The following is a 20617-nucleotide window of genomic DNA, read 5'->3' as shown; positions in this document are numbered from 1 at the left end:
ACAGGGGTGGGGGTGGGGGTGGGGAAGGGAGGAGCTTGAGGCTTGAGGAAAAAGATCTTGAAGTTTGAAGAAGAGTTTGAGGCTTGAGGACCTAAAGTCCAACATCACTCCAGTCACCGTCGATAATTGTAGATCATTGTCGACCGGTGTTGACCACTGTCGACTGTCACCGACCACCACCAGCTGCCTCCACCAATCACCATCGGCCGCCACCCACTTCTTACAATAAGTTGCTCATGCACTGACGTTGTAACTCTAAAAAATGTTTAACCCTTTATCGCCTGTGGGATGATGGACTGTATATATAATATATAGTTTATTGTGGATTTCTTCAGTTCGATTAGACCTTTTTTTTTTCATTATGTGTTCCACATAAAAATTTTTGGTGACACTACTGATTATTATCTTTTATCTGAGTGTGCGTTAAATTCTCGTGCAACATTAATACAATAATATATTACTCCACCAACTCAAATGTTCTAGCACACATCAGAAGTTTTATTATTAAATGTGTAAATACATAAGAATTGAATGTTATCTTCGTAAATCACTCGAATGCCGTACGTGCATACATTGTTAATATCGAGTCTGTGTGTACAAACATAATAGCTCATGCGAAAGCTTCGAATTGCCTTGAAATTCTCCGCTTTCCCATGGCCAGGGCTGCGGTAAATGCTACCTTCTTCTACTCTTCACCCGGAAAAATTATTCGCGGCTTGCGTGCGGTGGCCGATCCGGCAGATATATTTCGGTGGGTCCCACCGAATTTTTTTCTTTTTTTTTTAAATGAAAATAATCCTGTATCGGACACCCCATGCAGAACCGCAGCAGACAATAATTCCTCCTTCACCCGCCCCGAGTTTTCTTTTGGCCGGCGATCTTTAGTGAGCACGCTCCGGGAACAGCCTTCGGTTCATCTCCGTGCTGCGGTCATCAGCAATGTGGGTAGCGTGATTAATTCTTCGTTCTTTGCTGTGCTTTATCTTTTGCTGCATCTCTATAGGCCAGCTAGTGTTGTTTCTTGGCATGTTTCTTCTATCGATCCTTTAATTGCATTCTCATACAATTTTTGCAAAGACGGCTGCGGTATTGGTTGATTATGGTTTGATTTATTTCATGAGGTGCCGGCATTTGGGTGTTTAGGTTGTTTACGGTTGTCAATGTGTGGTTGCAGGGAGAGTTATCGGGTCGCTGTGTTTGAGGCGGGAGAGGATGGGGAATGGAATTAATGGATGAAGTGCTGTTGGGGTTTTGGGATTCGACAAACGTTTTATTAGTTGGTGTTTGATTTTTTAAGTGGCATTCTTGGTTGGTAGGTGCTGTGTGTTAGGAAAATTGATTCAGTGATTTTTGGGAGAAACGGAGATTTAAAATATGAGTTTTATTTGTATTTTAAGAAATTGTTACTGATTTTTGAAAGATCTATTTAAGAGACGATGAACTTTTTTTAATCGCTTTTACGAACTAATTTTTTTAAAGTTCGATCTATCATCATCAACGCACCTGCGACGTCACCTCCTATGAAGTCGTGCCTGTAAATTGTTGAATCTGACTTCGTCTGCAGTGTTCGCTGAATCTCTGCTTGCCGCCATTGTTGGTCCACTACCACTTGGTTTAGTTGACTCAGGAGCAGGATTGATTTGAACAATTTTTCTTCGTGTGAGTTTTTGATCTCCACCCCATGTTACATAAACCACAAAAATAAACGTCAAAAAAGAATCTCATTAGCCCTCCAAAATTATATAAATAAATTGAATGATAACTGAACTAGCCATCCATAAAGCTCTTTATAGGGTTGAAATTATATTGATTCATTGGCAGGATTTTCTTTATAATTTTGGGCTCTCTAGAAATTCTCTTACCGTGTTGATGATGATGTGTTGCCATTTGCTATCAATTAACAAAATATTTCTTGCTTTCACTTACGTCAAATGGCTGTATATTGATTATTGAAACTCATTGAGGATAATAATGCCAAACATTGTGACAGCTCTTACAATCTCATGAATGCTCGCTCTTCTTTCCCTGACAATGATTTATGAAATTGTAGCATTTTGAAGTAAGAAGGATAGTTTCTCACATTATAAATGAGATCTCAGATTTTTTCTTCATGTAGAGAATCAATCATGAAATCATTCCTGTAGGAATATTGTTTTTACTTTCCCCAACGCCAGTTTGATGTTATGTAATTTTTCTATTTGTATAGTTCTTGTAGTTTTTTTATCACACATTGGATATCGAAAGTATCTGTTATGGTATGACTCATATACCATATAGGGACAGACGCTGGATCGAAGCGGAGCGGGAAAATCTGTCCAAATCGGGAGTTATGTGGGTTGGGGGTGCGGGGACAAAGCCTCGCGGTACGGTACATGGGTGATGCTGTAATTACGTATTGTACTTAGGATTTCTTCCTGAGGTTATAAATAGGTCTTTAGAAACCCAGGAGGTATCCCTAATTTCTGTAACCTCTCTTCTGAATATTGAAAGGAACTCGCAGCTCTGCTCCCGAGGACGTAGGCATCTTTTCCGAACCTCGTTAAATATCTTTGTGTTCTTCTGGATTTGTGTCATTCTTGTTTTTCTTCGCCCTAATTTCTCAACAAGTGGTATCAGAGCGAGGTTCCAAGGTGCAAAAGAAATTTTTTGGCGGTGAAGATTTTGGCCGAGGATTTTTAGGCTAGGGCAGAAGAGCAATCTCGGCGCAAGGATCTTGACGGTTCGGCGTAAGAAGAGCAAGCCTCGGGGAGGCGAATCGTGGCGGCAGGAGTAGTTCGCGAAGGGGCAAGTTTGGCAATTTACACAGAGGAGATTCTACGAAGGCTTCGGTGTTCACGGTGTTCGGCGCATAAGTTGCGGATCGCGAGGCTTGAGGCAGAAGTTCGGGCGATTTGCAGGAGTATCACGACCCGGGATTAGCGGAAGGTGGCTGGTGTTCGGCAGTTTGCGGAGGCTGCGATCTGTTCCCGAGGAACGCTGTTCGCAGAGGAAGCTTCGGCGGGCGAACAAGGAAGTTCCCGGAGGTTTCGGTGCTGCACGCGGACAAGAATCGGGAAGGAAGGGAATCAAGGAGAATATCCTTTGCCTTTGCTTCCTGGAAGGAAAGTTTTTGAATTCTACTTAATTAAAGTAAAATTTATTTTTAATTAAGTTGATTTAAAGAAAATATTTAATTATGAAGACTTAATTAAAATTTTCTTTGCTGGAGGTTGCGGAGAAGGATTTATTCCTTTGCAGGAAGAAGGAAAGTTTTTTTGACATTCGTCAATTAAAGTAAATATTTTAATTAAGAGGGTCTTGATTAAGGAAGCTTAATTAAGTACATATTTTAATTTTTTAGCAAAGATTTGCAGAGGAATTTTTTGCAGTTTCAGATGATAATTTCTGGTGTGAAATTCGAAATGGTGAAGTTTGATGGAACTGGTAACTTCGGATTGTGGCAAACAAGGGTGCAAGATCTTTTGACGTAACAGAGAATTTTGACAGCTTTGCGGACAACAAAATCAAATGTCATGGAGGATGAATATTGGAAAGAATTGCAACAACGAGCTGCAATAACTATACGCCTATGTCTGACAGATGAAATTATGTATCACGTGATGAATCTAAAATCTCAATGAGAGGTATGGAAGAAATTAGAAAACCAGTTTATGAACAAATCTCTGACGAACAAGTTGTATCTGAAGCAAAAATTGTATGAGCTGAAGATGCAAGAAAGTTCTGATCTGGAGCAACACATGAATGTCTTCAATAAGATAATCACAGACCTATCACCGCTTGATGTGAATATTGAGGATGAAAATCGAGCGATGATTTTGCTGTGTTCATTGCCTTCTTCCTATTAACACCTGGTGACTACCTGACATATGAGAAAGAGACTATCAAAGTTAATGAGATTACTGCAGCATTGTTGGTTCACAACCAGCATAAACAGAATGCAGGGGAAAACTCTCACAGTGACAATTTATATGTTAAGGGTAAGCAGTGTCGTGGAAGGAAGAAAGAGAAGAAGGGTTCTGAAAGGCGAAATTCCAGATCGAAATCCAAAGGCAAAAAAGAAATTCATTGCTACAAGTGCAAGGAGTCGGGTCATATGAAGAGAGATTGTCCAAAACTCAAGAAGCAGACTGGAGAGAAAAGTGATGTATCATTGAAATCTGTAAATATGGTGCAGAATGATAATTCAGATTGCAGTGATGACGATATTCTTTCAGTTTCATCAACCCAGATCACGGATGCATGAATTCTTGATTTAGGATGTTTTTGTCACATAATACATAACAGAGGGTGGTTTGCTTCATACATGTTAACTAATTCTTGCTCAGTTTATTTGGGAGATGATAAATGCTGCAATATTGCTGGTATTGGTGAAGTCAGAATTAAGATGTATGATTACACAATTAGAACGTTATGTGATGTCAGACATATTCCAGATCTGAAGAAGAACTTGATTTCCTTAGGCACTTTACATAGAAATAGTTTCATTCCTAAGACAGATGAGGATAGATAAACCATCAGAATTGTTAAGGGTGCGCTGACGGTAATGAAATGAAAGTTAATTGCAGACAATATCTAAAAACTGTTGGGGAGTACAGTTGTAGGAGTAGTTCATTCTGTGAAGTCAGATGATGGTAGTACAAAGCTATGACATATGCGTCTGGGTCATCTCATTGAACGTGGGATGACAGAATTGCATAGAAGAAATCTGTTGCATGGTGTTAAAAACTGTAAACTAGATATTTGTAAGTTCTGTATTTTTGAAAACAAACTAAAGTCAGTTTTATGACTGAAAAAACACAAAATTGAAGGGATTATTGATTATGTGCATTCTGATATATGGGGCCCTACTAGGGAGTTGTCATTGGGAGGATCTCAGAATTTCATTACCTTTATTGATGATTTCTCCAAGAAAAATTGGGTGTATTTCTTGAAGCAGAAATTTGAAGTTTTCTTTAAATTCAAGCTGTGGAAAGTTGAGGCGGAGAATCAAATTGGCAGAAAGATCAAGTATCTGAGGTCTGATAATGACACATAGTACACAGATTCGCAGTTTCAGAAGTTCTGTGAGGAGCATGAGATTCAGAGATATTTTTCAGTGCGCAAGACATCACACAGTGCGCAAGATATTTTTCAGTGCGCAAGACATCACAACAGATTAGTGTGACAACAAGTATGAACAAGTCCTTAACTGAAAGGGCATGGTGCTTGAGATTGAATGCAGAGCTTCCTAAGAGTTTATTGGCAGAGACTGTGAATATGACATGCTATCTCATCAATAGATCACCTTGAGCATCATTGGGTGGCAATGGCGCAGAAGAGGTAGGTATAGATAATCCAGTTAAATTTGATCATTTATGGATTTTTGGTTGTCCTGCTTATGTGCATGTACCTGGAGATGAAATATTAAAACTTGATGCATCAACTAAGAAGTGCATCTTTCTGGGCTACAAGAAAGGTGTGAAATGATACAAGTTTTGAGATCCAATTGCAAAGAAAATGGTGATCAGCAGAGATGCAGTTTTAAGAAAATGGTGATCAGCAGAGAAAATGGTGATCAGCAGAGATGCAGTTTTTGATGAGCACTTTATGTTACAGAAAATCAAGACAAGGTGTCAGAGAAGAGTTTCGGTTCAGATGCAGTGCAGATGGATTTAGAACAACACCCAATAGCTTCTAAGAGAGGTGAAAGTTCAAATCCAACACCTGGTGATTCTATTCCAGATGATCTGCAGAATTGCAGAATTATAATTTAGCCAGAGATAGACAGAGACACACCAATGTAAGGTCTCATAGCAGATTGTGCTATGAAGAATTAGTCTCGTATGCACTTCTCATCAATAATGGTGATCCAACCACCTTTCAAGGAGCTATCACTAGCCAGAAGAAAGAGAAATGGATGGGTGCAATGGTTGAGGAGACAATGGTTGAGTGGGTGCAATGGTTGAGGAGATGAAGTCTTTGCAGAAAAATCGCACATGGGAGCTAGTTCAGCTTCCTGAGAGAAAGAAAATTATTAGCCAACAGTATCAGAGAAAGAAGGGGAAAAGTTAAAAGCTCAACTAGTAGCAAAGAGATTTTCACAGCAGAAGGGAATAAATTATGATGAAATCTTTTCTCCTGTGATTAAACATACTTAAATAAGGGCAGTGTTTGCATTAGTAGCCATTTGAGATTTGCATTTGGAGCAAATAGATGTTAAAACTGTTTTCTTGCATGGTGATCTGGAGGAGCAAATTTACATGGAGCAGCCAGAAGGGTTCACTCAATCTGTATAGGAGCATCCGGTTTGCAGGTTAAAGAAATCGTTGTATGGGTTGAGACAGTCTCCAAGATAATGGTACAAACGGTTCGACTTCTACCTGATTCAAATTTACTATAAGAGATGTGAGTATGATTGTTATGTTTATGTGAAGAGCCTTAATGATGGTTCTATTATTTTTCTGTTACTGTATGTTAATGATATACTGATTGCTGCGCTGCAAAGAATATGAATGATATTGCTGCAAAGAATATGAATGATGTCCGTGACATTGAGCCAGAAATTTGACATGAATTTGACATGAAAAACTTGGGTCCTATGAAGAAAATTCTTGGAATGGAGATTCATCGAGACAGAGACTCAAGGCAATTATATTTATCTCAACGATGCTATGTTGAGAAAGTACTGAAAATGTTTGAGATGAGCAAAGCAAAACCTGTAAGCACTCATTTGGCAAATCATTTTAAGCTTTCTTCAGAAAAAGTATCCTAAGACAGGTACAAAAATCGAAGACATGATAAAAGTTCCATATGCCAGTGCAGTTGGCTGCTTGATGTATGCAATGGTATGCACTCGTCATGATTTGACTCATGCTGTTAGTCAAGTCTGTAAATATATGACTAAACCTGGAAGGCGACATTGGGAATCAGTCAAGTGGATTTTCAAGTATCTGAAGAATACTGTAGGACATAGAATTATCTTTGACAGTCAGCAGAATGATCATTCGGTTGTGGGGTACGTTGATTCAGACTATGCAAGTGATTTAGATGATAGAAGGTCTACAACTGAGTATGTGTTTACTCTTGGTGGAAGACCTATATGTTGGAAATCAATAATTCAGTTTATTGTGATATTATCTACAACTGAAGCTGAGTACATGACAGTAAATGGAGCTGCTAAAGAAGCCTTATGGCTTACTGGGCTAGTAAAAGAATTGGGCATTGAGCAAGGTGTAGTTCAGTTGCATTGTGACAGTCAGAGTGCTATTTATCTGGCTAAGAATCAGGTGTACCATGCGAGAACAAGCACATTGATGTCAGATATCACAAGATCAGAGAGTTGATTGCTTTTGGTGAGATACCTTTGCAGAAGGTTTATACTGATGAGAATGTAGCTGATATGTTGACCAAGCCAATTACTATCAACAAGTTCTTGCATTGCTTGGACTTGTTGAATGTTTACAGTTGCTAGAGAAGCATGGTGGCCTGACCCACAGTGGTGCAGGTGTAACTCCCAGGTATCTTTTCTCCTAAGAGATTGAATATTCGCCAAGGTGAAGATTTGTTATGGTATGACTCATATATCCTATAGGGACAGACGTTGTATAGGGACAGACGTTGGATCGAAGTGGAGCAGAGTGGAAGAATCTGTCGGGAGTTACGTGGGTTGGGGGTGCGGGGACAAAGCCCCGCGGTACGGTACAGGGGTGATGCTGTAATTACGTATTGTACTTAGGGTTTAGTCCTGAGATTATAAATAGACATGTTAGTAACCCCAGGAGGTATCCCTGATTTCTGTATCATCTCTTCTGAATATTGAAAGAAACTCGCCGTTCTGCTCCCGACGACGTAAACATCTTTGCCGAACCTCGTTAAATCTCTTTGTGTTCTTCTGGATTTGTGTCGTTCTTATTTTTTTTCACCCTAATTTCTCAACAATATCTTTTATGTATAATTGCAAGCAAAAACACACATGCACAGAGATTGGAATTGATAATATTTTATTTCATCATTACAGTCTTTAAAATAGTTCAATTGGTAAATAATAACAACCAAAAAAAAGGAAAATTGAAAAAAAAAAAAAAAAAAGCATGAGCAAAGATTGAAAAAAAAAAAAAAAAACTGCATGAGCAAAGAACACGTAAAGCCAATGCGAGTGTAAATATAAAATATAGCATAAAATCAAGTGCCAAATGAAATGACTAAGAAAAGTCTGCTTCTATAGTGATGACTCAATAAAAACTGTATTAGAACTTGTTATAACAAAAGTTTTATCAAGAATAAGATTAACATCAAAATTACTAAACAACTCATATTTGCTAAATTATAAACGGAACTATGTGAGGCTTATAGCTTGAACAATAACATAGATACCATTCTTAATATAATAGCAGTATAATGACTGCCATCATATCACCATGTTAAAATTATGTTGCACAACATAACAGAAAAATGTTGCGTATTTTAAGATAACCTAAAGCATAATGATTTTCATTATCATTTGCATTAAAAAATGTAATCAATATATTTCTATGATAATATATTTATGTGCAATCACATTTGGCATATTTATATTTCTATATCCAAATATAACTCATAAATCATCCACATACTTTCTTTATATTTTTATAAATTCTTATATTCAATTTTACCATGTCATTTTGAATCAGAAAGGCATGCACTAATTCTTGAAAATCTAATGGTTCAGAAAAGAGTCATCACTATATGGACTTATTGGCTTAACTAGCCAGATCTAAAAAGGCTATATTAACCTACATATCCATTGTGATTAAACATAGACATTTTGTCTTTATATTAATTAATTATTTAATACGTATTTTATAATCAATATTATAAATGCCAGCTTCATAATAAAAACATGATTAGCATGAAAAAGATTTATTGTATTCAACTGAGGTATTATGCGTGAAAATAAATCTTACTAATATGAATCACTTTAAAGCTTGAAAATTTATGCAACAATTAATTATAGCAAAAGCTATTTACACATGGTAGCTAATTATGAACATAAAAAGCTGTAAGAAATATGTTTAACAATAATTGGATATAGAAAATATTACTGGCAAATTACAATATATCTCAAAATTCATTAGAGATTTCGAGAATAACGCCATTATAAAAGAGGCTATGTTTATCTTTTAATAAATAGAGATTATTTATCTTGAGTTACAACACCTAAACCACGCTCGTTTGAGATTCAAAATATATAGCATTGAATGAATACTAATTCAAAGGCCCTAAATAGTAAGAATTCTAAATTAATGTTTAAAATTATAACAAGTAACCAAACACATGACAGCATGACTTAATTTAACCAGAATTTATTTGTATTAAGCCTTAAATAAATGTATTAAAACTTTGTAGTCAAATCTAATTCACATAGGTTACCCGATGATAAACCTAGGCTAATTATTATCATTACAAAAATAAAACCTATCCTATTTAAAGATTCAATTATAATTTTTCTTTGATTTTCTAATCCAAATATCAAGATTATTTTATGTATCTAAAGAAAACATAATCAAATATAATATGACCTAAACAATAGATAAAAATATTTAATCTACTATAAATTTGATAAAGTTGAATTCTTCTTAACCACTTGAGCTTAAAATATGTAACAATGAAGCCGTATGATGCTGAGGAGGACAGGGAAGGCGAGAAAGGAGAGAAGGAAGATGATGAGAGCTTTTATTTGGCAACTATAATGAAGGAATAAATGAGAATGAGAAGGCTTAGGCGGTGGCTGTTCGATTGAGGGAGATTTGCTGGCTATAATTGAGAGAGTTCTTGATACCTTAGTGTTATCCTTTTTAAATAACGAATAGTGACAGTGAGGGATGAAGACGATAGGGATTAAAGATGGGCTGGTCTGTCAATTCACTGCACTTTTAACCATGAAGAGTCCCACCTCTTGTACCAATTTTGTTTTGCCTATTAAATTTTGTTTTATTTAGCTCCTTGAGACAAATTCAGGAATGAGCAACCCAGCCTGAACCAATCTTTAAGCCGAATAATCTTGACTTGAACCGGGCTTGCTGACCTTGAAATCCAGTTTCTAACAGAATTCCTAACATGGTCAAAGTGCACGGCATTTCACTAGATCACTTGCTCCATCCACTTCTTGTTAAAGTTATCTCCAAAGCCAGGACAGTTTCTATCATGTTTCTTCTATCTATATCTTATTCTTATTTATTTTTCCATGAAAACCAAGCTAAGACATCACAATACAATTTTTTTTCCCAGTTTGGTATTCTTTTTAACAGCTCAAATAGTTGAATTGTTATGTGGATTTTCCTTTGGACTTATACTTTGACGACTGCAATACGATTTAGACATGCCCTTTTATTGAAAAAGGAATAAAAAAAGTAGTATTTGTAGTTAAAATATGCTTCTTATAGATTGTTTTTGCTGTGTTTATAGTTCATTAAGGAACTTCATTTTCTTGTGTATTTGTTGTCTACTATCTTGAAGCTACTTATTTGGGCTCATCAGTCGGGCTCTTTGGCCATGCAGTGATTTAAATGGATTCTATATTGCAGACTCTCAACAAATGACTCAGGATATTTTCTGTGGAAATTAAATTAGGTCATGGGTTGGTCTGACAACAATAACATAAAATCTTTTTGAGAGAAGTTTAATCTACTTAGGAACATCCTGAATATGTTGATCCATTTCTATTGAACGTGAAATCTCTTAATTAGAATTAAACTGAACTCTTAAACATCAAGACGTCTTTTGGTGTAAGGGTTGAAATTTATCAGAAACACTAAAGTGTGGTTGTGCGGGAGCACTCCTGGGATGGATAGCTTTTCAGGACATTACACAAATGGGACAAAACCGTGAGGTTATTAGGCAAATGCAGACAATATTTTGTAGGATAAGAGCTCGGGATGTTACAAATGATATCAGAGCATGACACCAGTCTGAAGATAGAAATATCCACTTTGTGGATGATTGTGGGTTAGAAGGGCAATGAGAGCGTCACTTACTTAAACGGGGGAAGTGAAACCCTTTAGTAGAATGAAACTGAACTCTTAAACATCAAAACATCTTCTGGTGTAGTAGTTGGAATTTCAATAGAAATTGTAAAGTTAAGTGTGGTCATGCAGGAGCATTCTTGAGATGTATGATCTCCTAGGAAATTACACCAATGAGAAAGAACGTGAGGCCATTGGGTTAAAGTGGACAATATTTCGATTGATGAGTGTTTGGCCTGTTACAATGATAGGGTTTGACTGCACTAACAATATATACTTATATTCATTAGAAATGGATTACAAGAATTTTTACTTAAATTTTTTTTTTTAATTTTATAGTCAGTCTATTTTTGTATGTTTTACTTGTCTACCTGATGGTTTGACCTCCTGCTGTCACTATTCAAGACTGCTGCGGAACTTTTATTTTACTTCCGTTCTTGACTGGTTATTGGCAACTATAGGAAGATGGTAGCATTAGAATCTATTATTTTTTTGGGTGCAGATCAGGTGAAGGAATGAAATTGAGAACCTCATATTTTTCCATTCTACTGCATGGAATTTCTGCGTGCTTTTTTCCTATAGAAAATAGAAATAGAAATTTTACGTAGATGATGCCTTTTGTAGCTATTAGCTTTGTCCTAACTATTTGGGTTTTGCTTATGAGTTTTTCTACATTTTTCTGTGCAAGTATTTTGCACAATTTCAAGTCATATTATGATTAGTCTACCATCTTTCGTGCTGATCCTTTTACATTAGTATATATTTTTTTTCTATTGCAGTTTTTCATTGTACATGCTCATATTGTCTAAGTCTATTTTTCATTACCTCATCTTTAATAAGTGTGACTTGTAATCCTTTTTTGCCAAAATGCATGTAATTTTGTTTGTTAAAGTTTGCCATTACTGTAAATTTAATAATCATACGAAGTAGTATTTAAATGTTTGTTGTTTTGATATAATACCTATAAATGCTTTCATTTTGTTTTCGATGGAGGCCAAACTATGCTTTTGTACATTTCAAACTAGTCCATAAGTTTTCTCCAAATATTGCAGAATGGGTGCAGGGAGGAAAACTCAAACCACTCATGTTGATACCAGGATTCCAGCTTCTGAGGGTGGCTACATATATTTTAGGAACATGTGCAAGAATGATTTAGGAGGAGTTATCTTTGGTTGCAAGCACACGACAATGCCAGAGTGTCTCTCGAAGCAATTATTTGGTTGGTCATCACATTTGCTTTTAAATCCAAAATTTTTAGTCCATGAGTTATTGGTTGTTTTATTTTTCTTTGATATATAGTCTTTTCACTGGTTTTTTTTCAACGGTGCATTTAGATACATACCACCCAATTCCTATGTATTTACATATCTAACATCTAACCTTTAATTTTTACATTTATACCACCCAAATCTTTCCAATCATATCAAAAACACAACCATTTTAACTTTAAAAAAAAGGTGAAATACACCTTCTCACGTGTAGGTAGGGTGGTATATATGTAAAAATTGAATTTTAGGTGTTAGATGTGTAATACATAGTACTTGTGTGGTATGTAGATCTTCCTTTTTTAAATTTGGTGGTGATTTTTTTTCATTGACATTAAAAATTTTTTTTATTTTTTTTTTTTTTGGGGGTGACATTTGCTTCTACAGATGAAGTCCGTCTCTTTTCTCTTAAAGCAAATGCTGGTGTTCGAACTTGTCCCATTAATTTCATTAAATGAAACTCTTAAAAAGATGTAATCTTGGCTTCTCAATTCCGATGTATTTGAATATCTAACATCTAACCTTTAATTTTTACATTTGTGCCACCTAGATCTTTTATATCACATAAAAAAATACCACCATTTTCACTATTTTTTTTATATCACATAAAAAAATACCACCATTTTCACTTCTAAAAGTTGAATACACCTTTTCATGCATAGATAAGATCGTATGTATGTAGAAATTGAATTTAGGTGTTAAACATGTGAATACATTGGAATTAACTGTTATGTATGTAAATCTTCTTTTTTAAAATTTGTTGTGTTTTTTTTCATTAATATTAATATTTTTTTTGGTGGCATTTAGTTCTACCTACAAAGTCGGCCTCTTCTCTCATATAGCAAATGCCAGTGTTCAAACTTGCGCCATTAATTTCATTAAATGTAAGCTTGCCTTCTCAGGTTTACCCGCTGCGCATTTCTCCTATGTGAGAAATATTGGGCCAGGTCTACCAATATTTCACTTCAACTACAGTGATCGCAAACTTCATGGAATATACGAGTCTGCAAGTCATGGCCAAATGCACATTGATGCATACGCATGGAGTGATGGGGGAGCAGAAAGGACTGCTTTTCCTGCTCAGGTCTTACTTTGGAAAATTTTATGAATTTCTATTTTAGTGCTTTGTTCTAATCAACAATTTATTTATCAGGAAGACTTACAAACATACCATTCAATTCTTATGTGTGTACACGTATACTTCAATTTTTACATAAATAGCACCTTCCCTATACATGCAAATGCACATTTCACTTTTTAAAACTTAAAATGGTGGTTTTTTTGATGTTATATGAAGGATTTGGGTGGTATGAATACAAGAAGCAAAGTTTAGGTGTTAGATATGTTAATACATAGGAATTGTGTGGGATGTATGTAAATGCCATTATTTATTATGGACGTGCAGTCCACTTGACTTATTAGTTGACAGCTTTGTCTCCGACTATAAGGTCTTGAGTTCAAAACCTAATATATAACGGTCCATGCATGAGTAAAAAAAAAAAAAAAACTTTATCTTGGATATCTTATTTTTTGTTTGAATGATTTTTTTTTTTTAGATCCGCATCCGAATAAGAGAACAGTGTAAGCCTCGCTGAAAATGAATATAAAAATGTAATCCAAGACAACTACTATTCATCACAGCATTTTTGGTTTGAGCTAGATCACTCTCAGACTAGATCTTTAATTGCACTTTTCAAACCGTATCCTCCAACTTCTCGGCCAGTTCTAAATCCATATAGCCAAGCTAATCCTTTTCCACTGCTGCCAGTTCCAAAATGGAAATCGGCAAAGGATGTAAAAGCTACAAGTTCAGGGACTGAAAATAAAATTGCAATACTTTCTTTGGATGATAGCAACAATGATTATGGTTACCCAACTAAAGCATCATCTATTGCTACTGAAGAAATAGATTCTCTAGAGCCAATATCGAACTGGGAAGATTTGTTTGAAAACGATTTATTAGATGGAACAAGTTCAAGAACTGGTGCTAAGTTTAATGAAGTTCCTGAAATTTTGGATAAACGACCAGTTGATGAAGAAGATTATAAGAATGTATTGCTCAAACTGGAAAGACTTTCAGCTCATAGCAAGGTGAGTTCAGCTACCTCGTCTGAGAAAAATGAAACTCTAGATACAGACAATCTTCATCAAGGAAGTGTCAAAAAAAATGGTCCTTTAGCAGATGCCTCTGTGAAAGAAGTGCATCAAGTAACAGTAAATAGTTTTGATGGCAACGCTGATAGGCATATTGACATGGTTTTAAATGAGTCATTTGGTTCGGTTTATCAAGCAAATTCAACCTTTGCCAATCTTTCTCATGGAACTGCGGAGGTAACCAACAAATTGCTGATATTGCCATTCCTGAACCATGTAGACTTCTTGTTTGCTTACTGATTCATATATCTAGTTGTTGGAAACCATCAGAGAACTGAAGGAACGCACTGCAATATTGGAGAAACAGCAGGTATCATACGTGTTTTAACTTTCTATCTCCTGCTTTTTTTTCATTTTTGTGCGCATTATTGCTATGATCTAAAGCTGTGGCTTATTTTTTTATTTAAAGATTATGTTATAGCAATACTAAGATGGAAGCTTTACATACATACTACTTAATTTCTATTTATTGACATGTCTAACGCCCAAACTTCAATTTTTACATATATGCTGCCTTACTTATTTTTCATGTGATATGAAAGATTTGGTTTGTATAAAATGTAAAAGGTGAAGTTTAGGTGTTGGATATGTAGATATATTGGAATTAGGTGGTACGTATGTAAATGTCTTATTAAGATGGCCTTGTCTATTTACTGGCAGAGAAGTCATTGCTTAAATTTGACTTAACTTTCTTTCTATCTGTAGAATCTCTAAACCAAAATAAGATTACTGTTTTTCATACAAATTCTGCAGCTTTTAGAGCTAGTTATGATTTAATCTTATGAATTTTGTAACTGATTAAGGTGGCTATTTTATTGATGTCATATTGTTTCTTTAGCTGTTCCCATCTCAGAGTTTGTCTTGTCTCACTAGTGTGAGTAAAAAGAAGAGCATAGAAGTTTCAATCTGTGCCTTTATGTAAGGGAATTTCATGCGTGCGTTTGATTCCAGTCTGCTCCCTCCTTGCATCGTTATAATTTGTTTTTTACTGTTTTTTTTGTATCCTCTGGTAGAGTAATCAGTATCTGTGTAACAATATCAAGTAATTAGAATATAAAAAAACATTCTCTAAGGTTAGAATATAATAAAAACAAAGCAATTTTTCTTTAAGTACAAAATTAGTGCATTTGATTCATTTAGAATGCAAGATCAAACTATTATTGATAACAATCCTTATAGGAAAATGTATTTATTAGTCGATATCCAGTGACATAGTGTTGGAGAGTACCATTTTAGTAGTTATACACGCTCAAGAATAGTTTATTAGAATAAACATTTTGGCTTTTACAAATTGTTTGAGCTTGAAAATGCTTTTGTTGAATCCAAAATTGTCTTAGAGATAAGCCTAAGGAATACAGGCTAGGGAAAAAGCAAAAGCACAGTATAAAATAGTAAATTTGTGTAACATTTATTCATAAAATGAACTCCTATTTATAAGAATGAGGCGATGTATAATTACATAATGTACTCCTAGTATGCGTAGATACAGTGGTTGTATTTTAGTTAATACATGAATATTGGGCCAGAAGTTTTGAAGGCTCTTGGCCTAACGGGACCAGGTCCCTAAGAAGGCATCTTGCCGGACAAAGCCGGGTGCTCATAACAACCTCCTCCCTGGCTTCATTTTGGTCAGGTAGCCGTTTGCTTGAAGCCCTGTGCAAATTGTCTATTTGACTATTTGTTGAGAGTTTATCCTTGTACGGGGTCAGGGGTAAAACTCCGACCAACTTTTTCTTGGCCAGGTGATTTGTTTCACTCATCTAACTGAACTAGAAAGAAGGGGCCGAATTTATCCTTGTGAGTTTTGTGCCGACAAATTGATTTCTAGGAAGGTGTTCGTACCATCCGTCTGGGAACACTTTTCTCCTGGTCTATGGGAGTTGGCCGACCAGCATGGGATATCGGATTGTCCCTGGCGGGCCCTCACGATGCCAAATCATCTTCTTTCGTCAGTCGTGATATACTCTCGAGATTTATGCTGACATATTTTTGATATACAGCTTGGCTTCAATGGTTTTTTCTTTCCACTTGGTTTTGACATGCTTAGAAATAGGACATAAGCCTCTTGCCCAAGTGGCAAGAGAGAAAGTTATCTTTTATATGTGAAGGTGTCTCCCCGTGGATCAATATAAATGAATCTTTTTGGTTTATGCAGCTCACGAGTGGGTTGACGACCAATATTTCTTAGTTCTTAAAATGCTTTTTCACACTTGTTAGTTCTCTCGTCTCCATTGACACTTTCATGGCTTTGAAGATTGGTGTACACTTCTCTATTGTTGTGAGATTAAATTATTGAGGTTGGCCAATCTCTTGGTTAATGGACAAATATCATTGGTTGATCGAGGTGACATGACCTCCAAAACTTCTCCAATTTTTCATTGTTTAGGTTCAATTCCATTTAGTAAAATTACGAAACCTAGGAATTTGCTAGATCAGGGGTCAAAGGTGATTCATGTCACATTTCTTAATTGTGGAGAAAGTTTGTGTGAGGTATTTCTTGTTGGATTTGCCTTTTACTAAAAGTTTACAGGCGCAAAATTTTGGATTATTTCCTTTTTGGAAGCGAAAGTTGTTCATTAGGTACTAATTGATTTAAGAACAATGTGTCTTTATTAGTTAGGAAACTGAGCTTCTCAACATTTAAATGCATTTGGATTTGATTGTACTAAAGTAGTCAACAAGGATACTCAACTATCATGTTGACAAAAAGGCACACATTTGGTTGAAGTTTGTAAAATTGAGACGCCATTCGCTTATTATTGCTTTTGTTAGCCATTTGGTGTTAAGAAATCTAATCAAGGTGCGGGCTTTGAAAATTCAATGCCTCAGCTTCTCACGAGAAGAAAATAAGATAAGAGTTACATATGAGAGAGTTTACACAAGGTTTTAGGTTAAATTTTCAGAAGATAAATGAAATAGTAGATAAGTTAATTTCTAGAGATCTCACCCTTATTTTGCGAGGAGTTTAAGATTTGGGTTTCAAGTTTTTTCATTGGTTTATCTCTCTTGATAACTGGAGAGCAATTTTGATTAAGGCTAATTATTAGTGCCGCGACCTAAATTGGGGCTTGGAATTAACCATGACGGGAATAGACAGTCGGGCGGTGGAAAACAATTCTCTTCTTTTCTATCTCTATCACTACTAATTTAGTATACAAAAATTCATAAAACAACATAAAAAAAATAAAATAAAATTACCAAGTAGAAATTTGTACCGTTTCGGTTGTTCTCACCTCTTGTACACATTATCTCTTCTCATACTCTTCTTATTTAAAATCTCAGAACCTAAAAATATTAAAATAATATAATGAGTTATCTAAAGATAATCTAGGAGTAATCACACTTTTAAATTACATTAATTCAAGGAAAAAAAATTAATATGTATGCTGATTTTTTATATCTTTATAAGAAATCTTATAATATACTAGAATTTCATATTTTTTATAAGAAATTATATATTCTAATGCATGTATCAATAATATTTTCTAAATGAAAATATTTTAAATCTTTTATATGTATTTACTTTAACTTTACTTTTACTTTATATTATTTACATACACATCTGTCAATTTGAGGATCACCGTCAACAAAATCTAACACACTCTTGACCAATTTTATCACTTTGGCACAACGGTTAGTGATCTAAATATCACAATTGTATGGGGTGAAAATGCTCTTATCTGCCCATGGTCGATATTATCACGTCGGCACAATGATTAACAATATAAACACTATAATTGTTTGGAGTGGTAAGCTTTGTCTACTGGACCCTGGCCTGTATTATTCCGTCGGCTCAACGCTTAGTGATCTAATTATCACAATTGTCTGGTGTGGTAGACAAACATATACTTGCGCAAAACTCTGGCATCCCCTGTCTATATCATTAGGTGATGAACTCCTCCTCAAATCATGCACATACAAACATTCATATATAAGCTATTTTATTCTTCCATATCATGCATTCTTTTCTTTTGAAACACTTAACTCCTATCTAATGATGAGTAAATACAATCTTACTATATTTATAAACCATGACACATGCAAAACAACAACAACAACAAGCTTTTATCCCACTAAGTGGGGTAGGCTACATGAATTTTTTTTCTCCATTGCGTCCTATTAAATGTCATATTTTCATTTAATTCAACCTGGAATATCATATTTATTAAAACTTTAGAGGTTAAACATATATATATATATTCGATTAAATTCATGCAATGATTCGATATCTTTCTAAACTAAACTGGTATGCAACCATATTGTGTGAGAAGTTAACATGCATATATATATAATGTGTGACAATATGAAGAATATATTGCTGAACTGGGGCATACAAGAAATCAAACATCCAATTTGAAATGGAGATAATTGTTGGAGTTTATAAATATAATTACTCACCTCAATTATTAGGAGAGCTCTTTATTAGCTTAATCATCTACTTAATTTCTTTACTAGTCTTTTACCTGTTTATTGCCGCGAAATCAAGATCCTAAAATTCTTTCAAAATGCATATTAATTCTGCATTTTTACATATCTTCTAAATCAGAAGTTATAAAAATAAGATTGTAGAATTTACCTCACTTCTTCTAGCAAGGCCAAAATACTCTTCAATGTCAAAACCCAATTACTCTTCCCAATTCATATCACTAGTTTTGACTCATAATAATTAATATCTACATATTGAAACTTAATTAAAATACTAATATAAATAAATTAAAAGAGATATAAACCTTTCCTCTATCTTCATCGTCGTCAATTCTACCACGCTCTAAACCAAATCATACTTGTTCTCCTTAATATCTAATTAATTAATCAACATAATATTAATATCAAATTATACAAACATATATATGTTTATGAGATTTATTAAATAAATTTAATTAAAATCCATACCTTATAATCATTTGGCGACCAACCCGCCACAGTTCGAATGCGAGTCTCATCCCGCATGCACGAACAACCGTACTCGACGTCTGACTTGATAGAAGCTTCCTACCTTACCTATTTACTCGGTCGGTTTTCCTTCTTCACTCACGAATTGGCTCGCATCTTGCTTTCCTTCGCATGGTAAGGGCACGACACTGATCCTACGAGGAGTTTGAAACCCTTGTCCCTTCCCCTTCTCCTTCCCACATGCAAGCACTACAAATCCTGTCTTCTCCCTCTTCTCTTTTCCCTAATGCATGGAGAGCTTGCTTCCGGGTCTTCTTCTTCCTCTGACCGCGAGCACTATGTCTCTTCTTCCTCTTTGACTGCTATCTCGACGCAACCCAACAGAACAACGCACGATCTTCTTCCCTTTCTTCGTGGATGTTTGTGTTGGTTCTCCCTTACCTCTTTCCCATTCTTCTTTTTCTTCGATTAGGGCACAAACTTTTTCCTCTTCTCCTTGGCCAGGGCACAACAATTTTCTCTTCTCTCGATCTTTCACACTGTCTCTCACTTGTTATGTTCGATTGTTTCGAAAGGGATATGGCTCTTATTTGCAACCGAAGAGATACATATCCCTACACTCATTCGATTTATTATTATTATTAATTTAATTTATTTTATTATTAATACTATTTTATTATTATTTTTTTACAGTTATTACAAATTGGCGCTAATGATTCAACATGTAGAAGAAACAAACTTAAAATTTATAAAATTATCACTGTTAGCTTAATAATGGTTAGTGGGGGAAGTAATGACGAACACGACAAAGATACCATGGTTTCATCATCCCAGGTTATTGTCGGTCAACTTTTTTTCGATTAGATTTATTTGAAAAATATGATATATGAAAATAATTTTTGAGATTTAATTTAAATGTAAAAGATATATAATTTGGGTTTTGAAAGTAGTATGTTTTAATTTTTGAAAAATGAGACCAAATGGATCTCATTCGTCCAATAGTTTGCATAATCGTGTCTGATACCGCGAATACTACACCCTCCCGAAAGATAAGTGTAGACCTCGGCGATAGACCCAATCCTGCAAACTAAGAGATTTGTGACATCCGTTTAGTCTGCGAACCTTTTATATAGGACCGACAAGTTCCCCTATTTAATACAAAGATTAAATAGGGTTTATTTTATCTGGGTTCCAAGTTCCCTATAGAGGCAAGCCCCTATAGTTAATTACATCCCAAATGACGGGAGTCACTTGAGAAAACTCTCGATAATGATCAATGGTTCTAGTCTTCAAGATTTCAAGGTTTAGGTTTTCACGGTAGGACGT

The 20617-nt window shown here is 35.2% G+C and overlaps 1 protein-coding gene across 1 annotated transcript in view; it reads left to right on the top strand.

Moving 5' to 3' along the window:
- Positions 1-836: 836 nt before the first annotated feature.
- Positions 837-20617, top strand: part of LOC110022027 (influenza virus NS1A-binding protein homolog) — a 45673-nt gene continuing 25892 nt past the window's right edge. The window contains 6 exon segments of the mRNA XM_020720799.1: positions 837-941; positions 12032-12198; positions 13147-13328; positions 13801-13832; positions 13834-14575; positions 14652-14708. Coding sequence (XP_020576458.1) covers positions 12033-12198; positions 13147-13328; positions 13801-13832; positions 13834-14575; positions 14652-14708 — 1179 coding nt within the window. The 5' untranslated portion in view covers positions 837-941; position 12032.

The sequence above is a fragment of the Phalaenopsis equestris genome, unplaced genomic scaffold, assembly GCF_001263595.1.
Source record: "Phalaenopsis equestris unplaced genomic scaffold, ASM126359v1 Scaffold000163, whole genome shotgun sequence".
In the NCBI taxonomy this organism is placed as follows: domain Eukaryota; kingdom Viridiplantae; phylum Streptophyta; class Magnoliopsida; order Asparagales; family Orchidaceae; genus Phalaenopsis; species Phalaenopsis equestris.
This window is presented reverse-complemented; position numbering and strand designations above follow the sequence as displayed.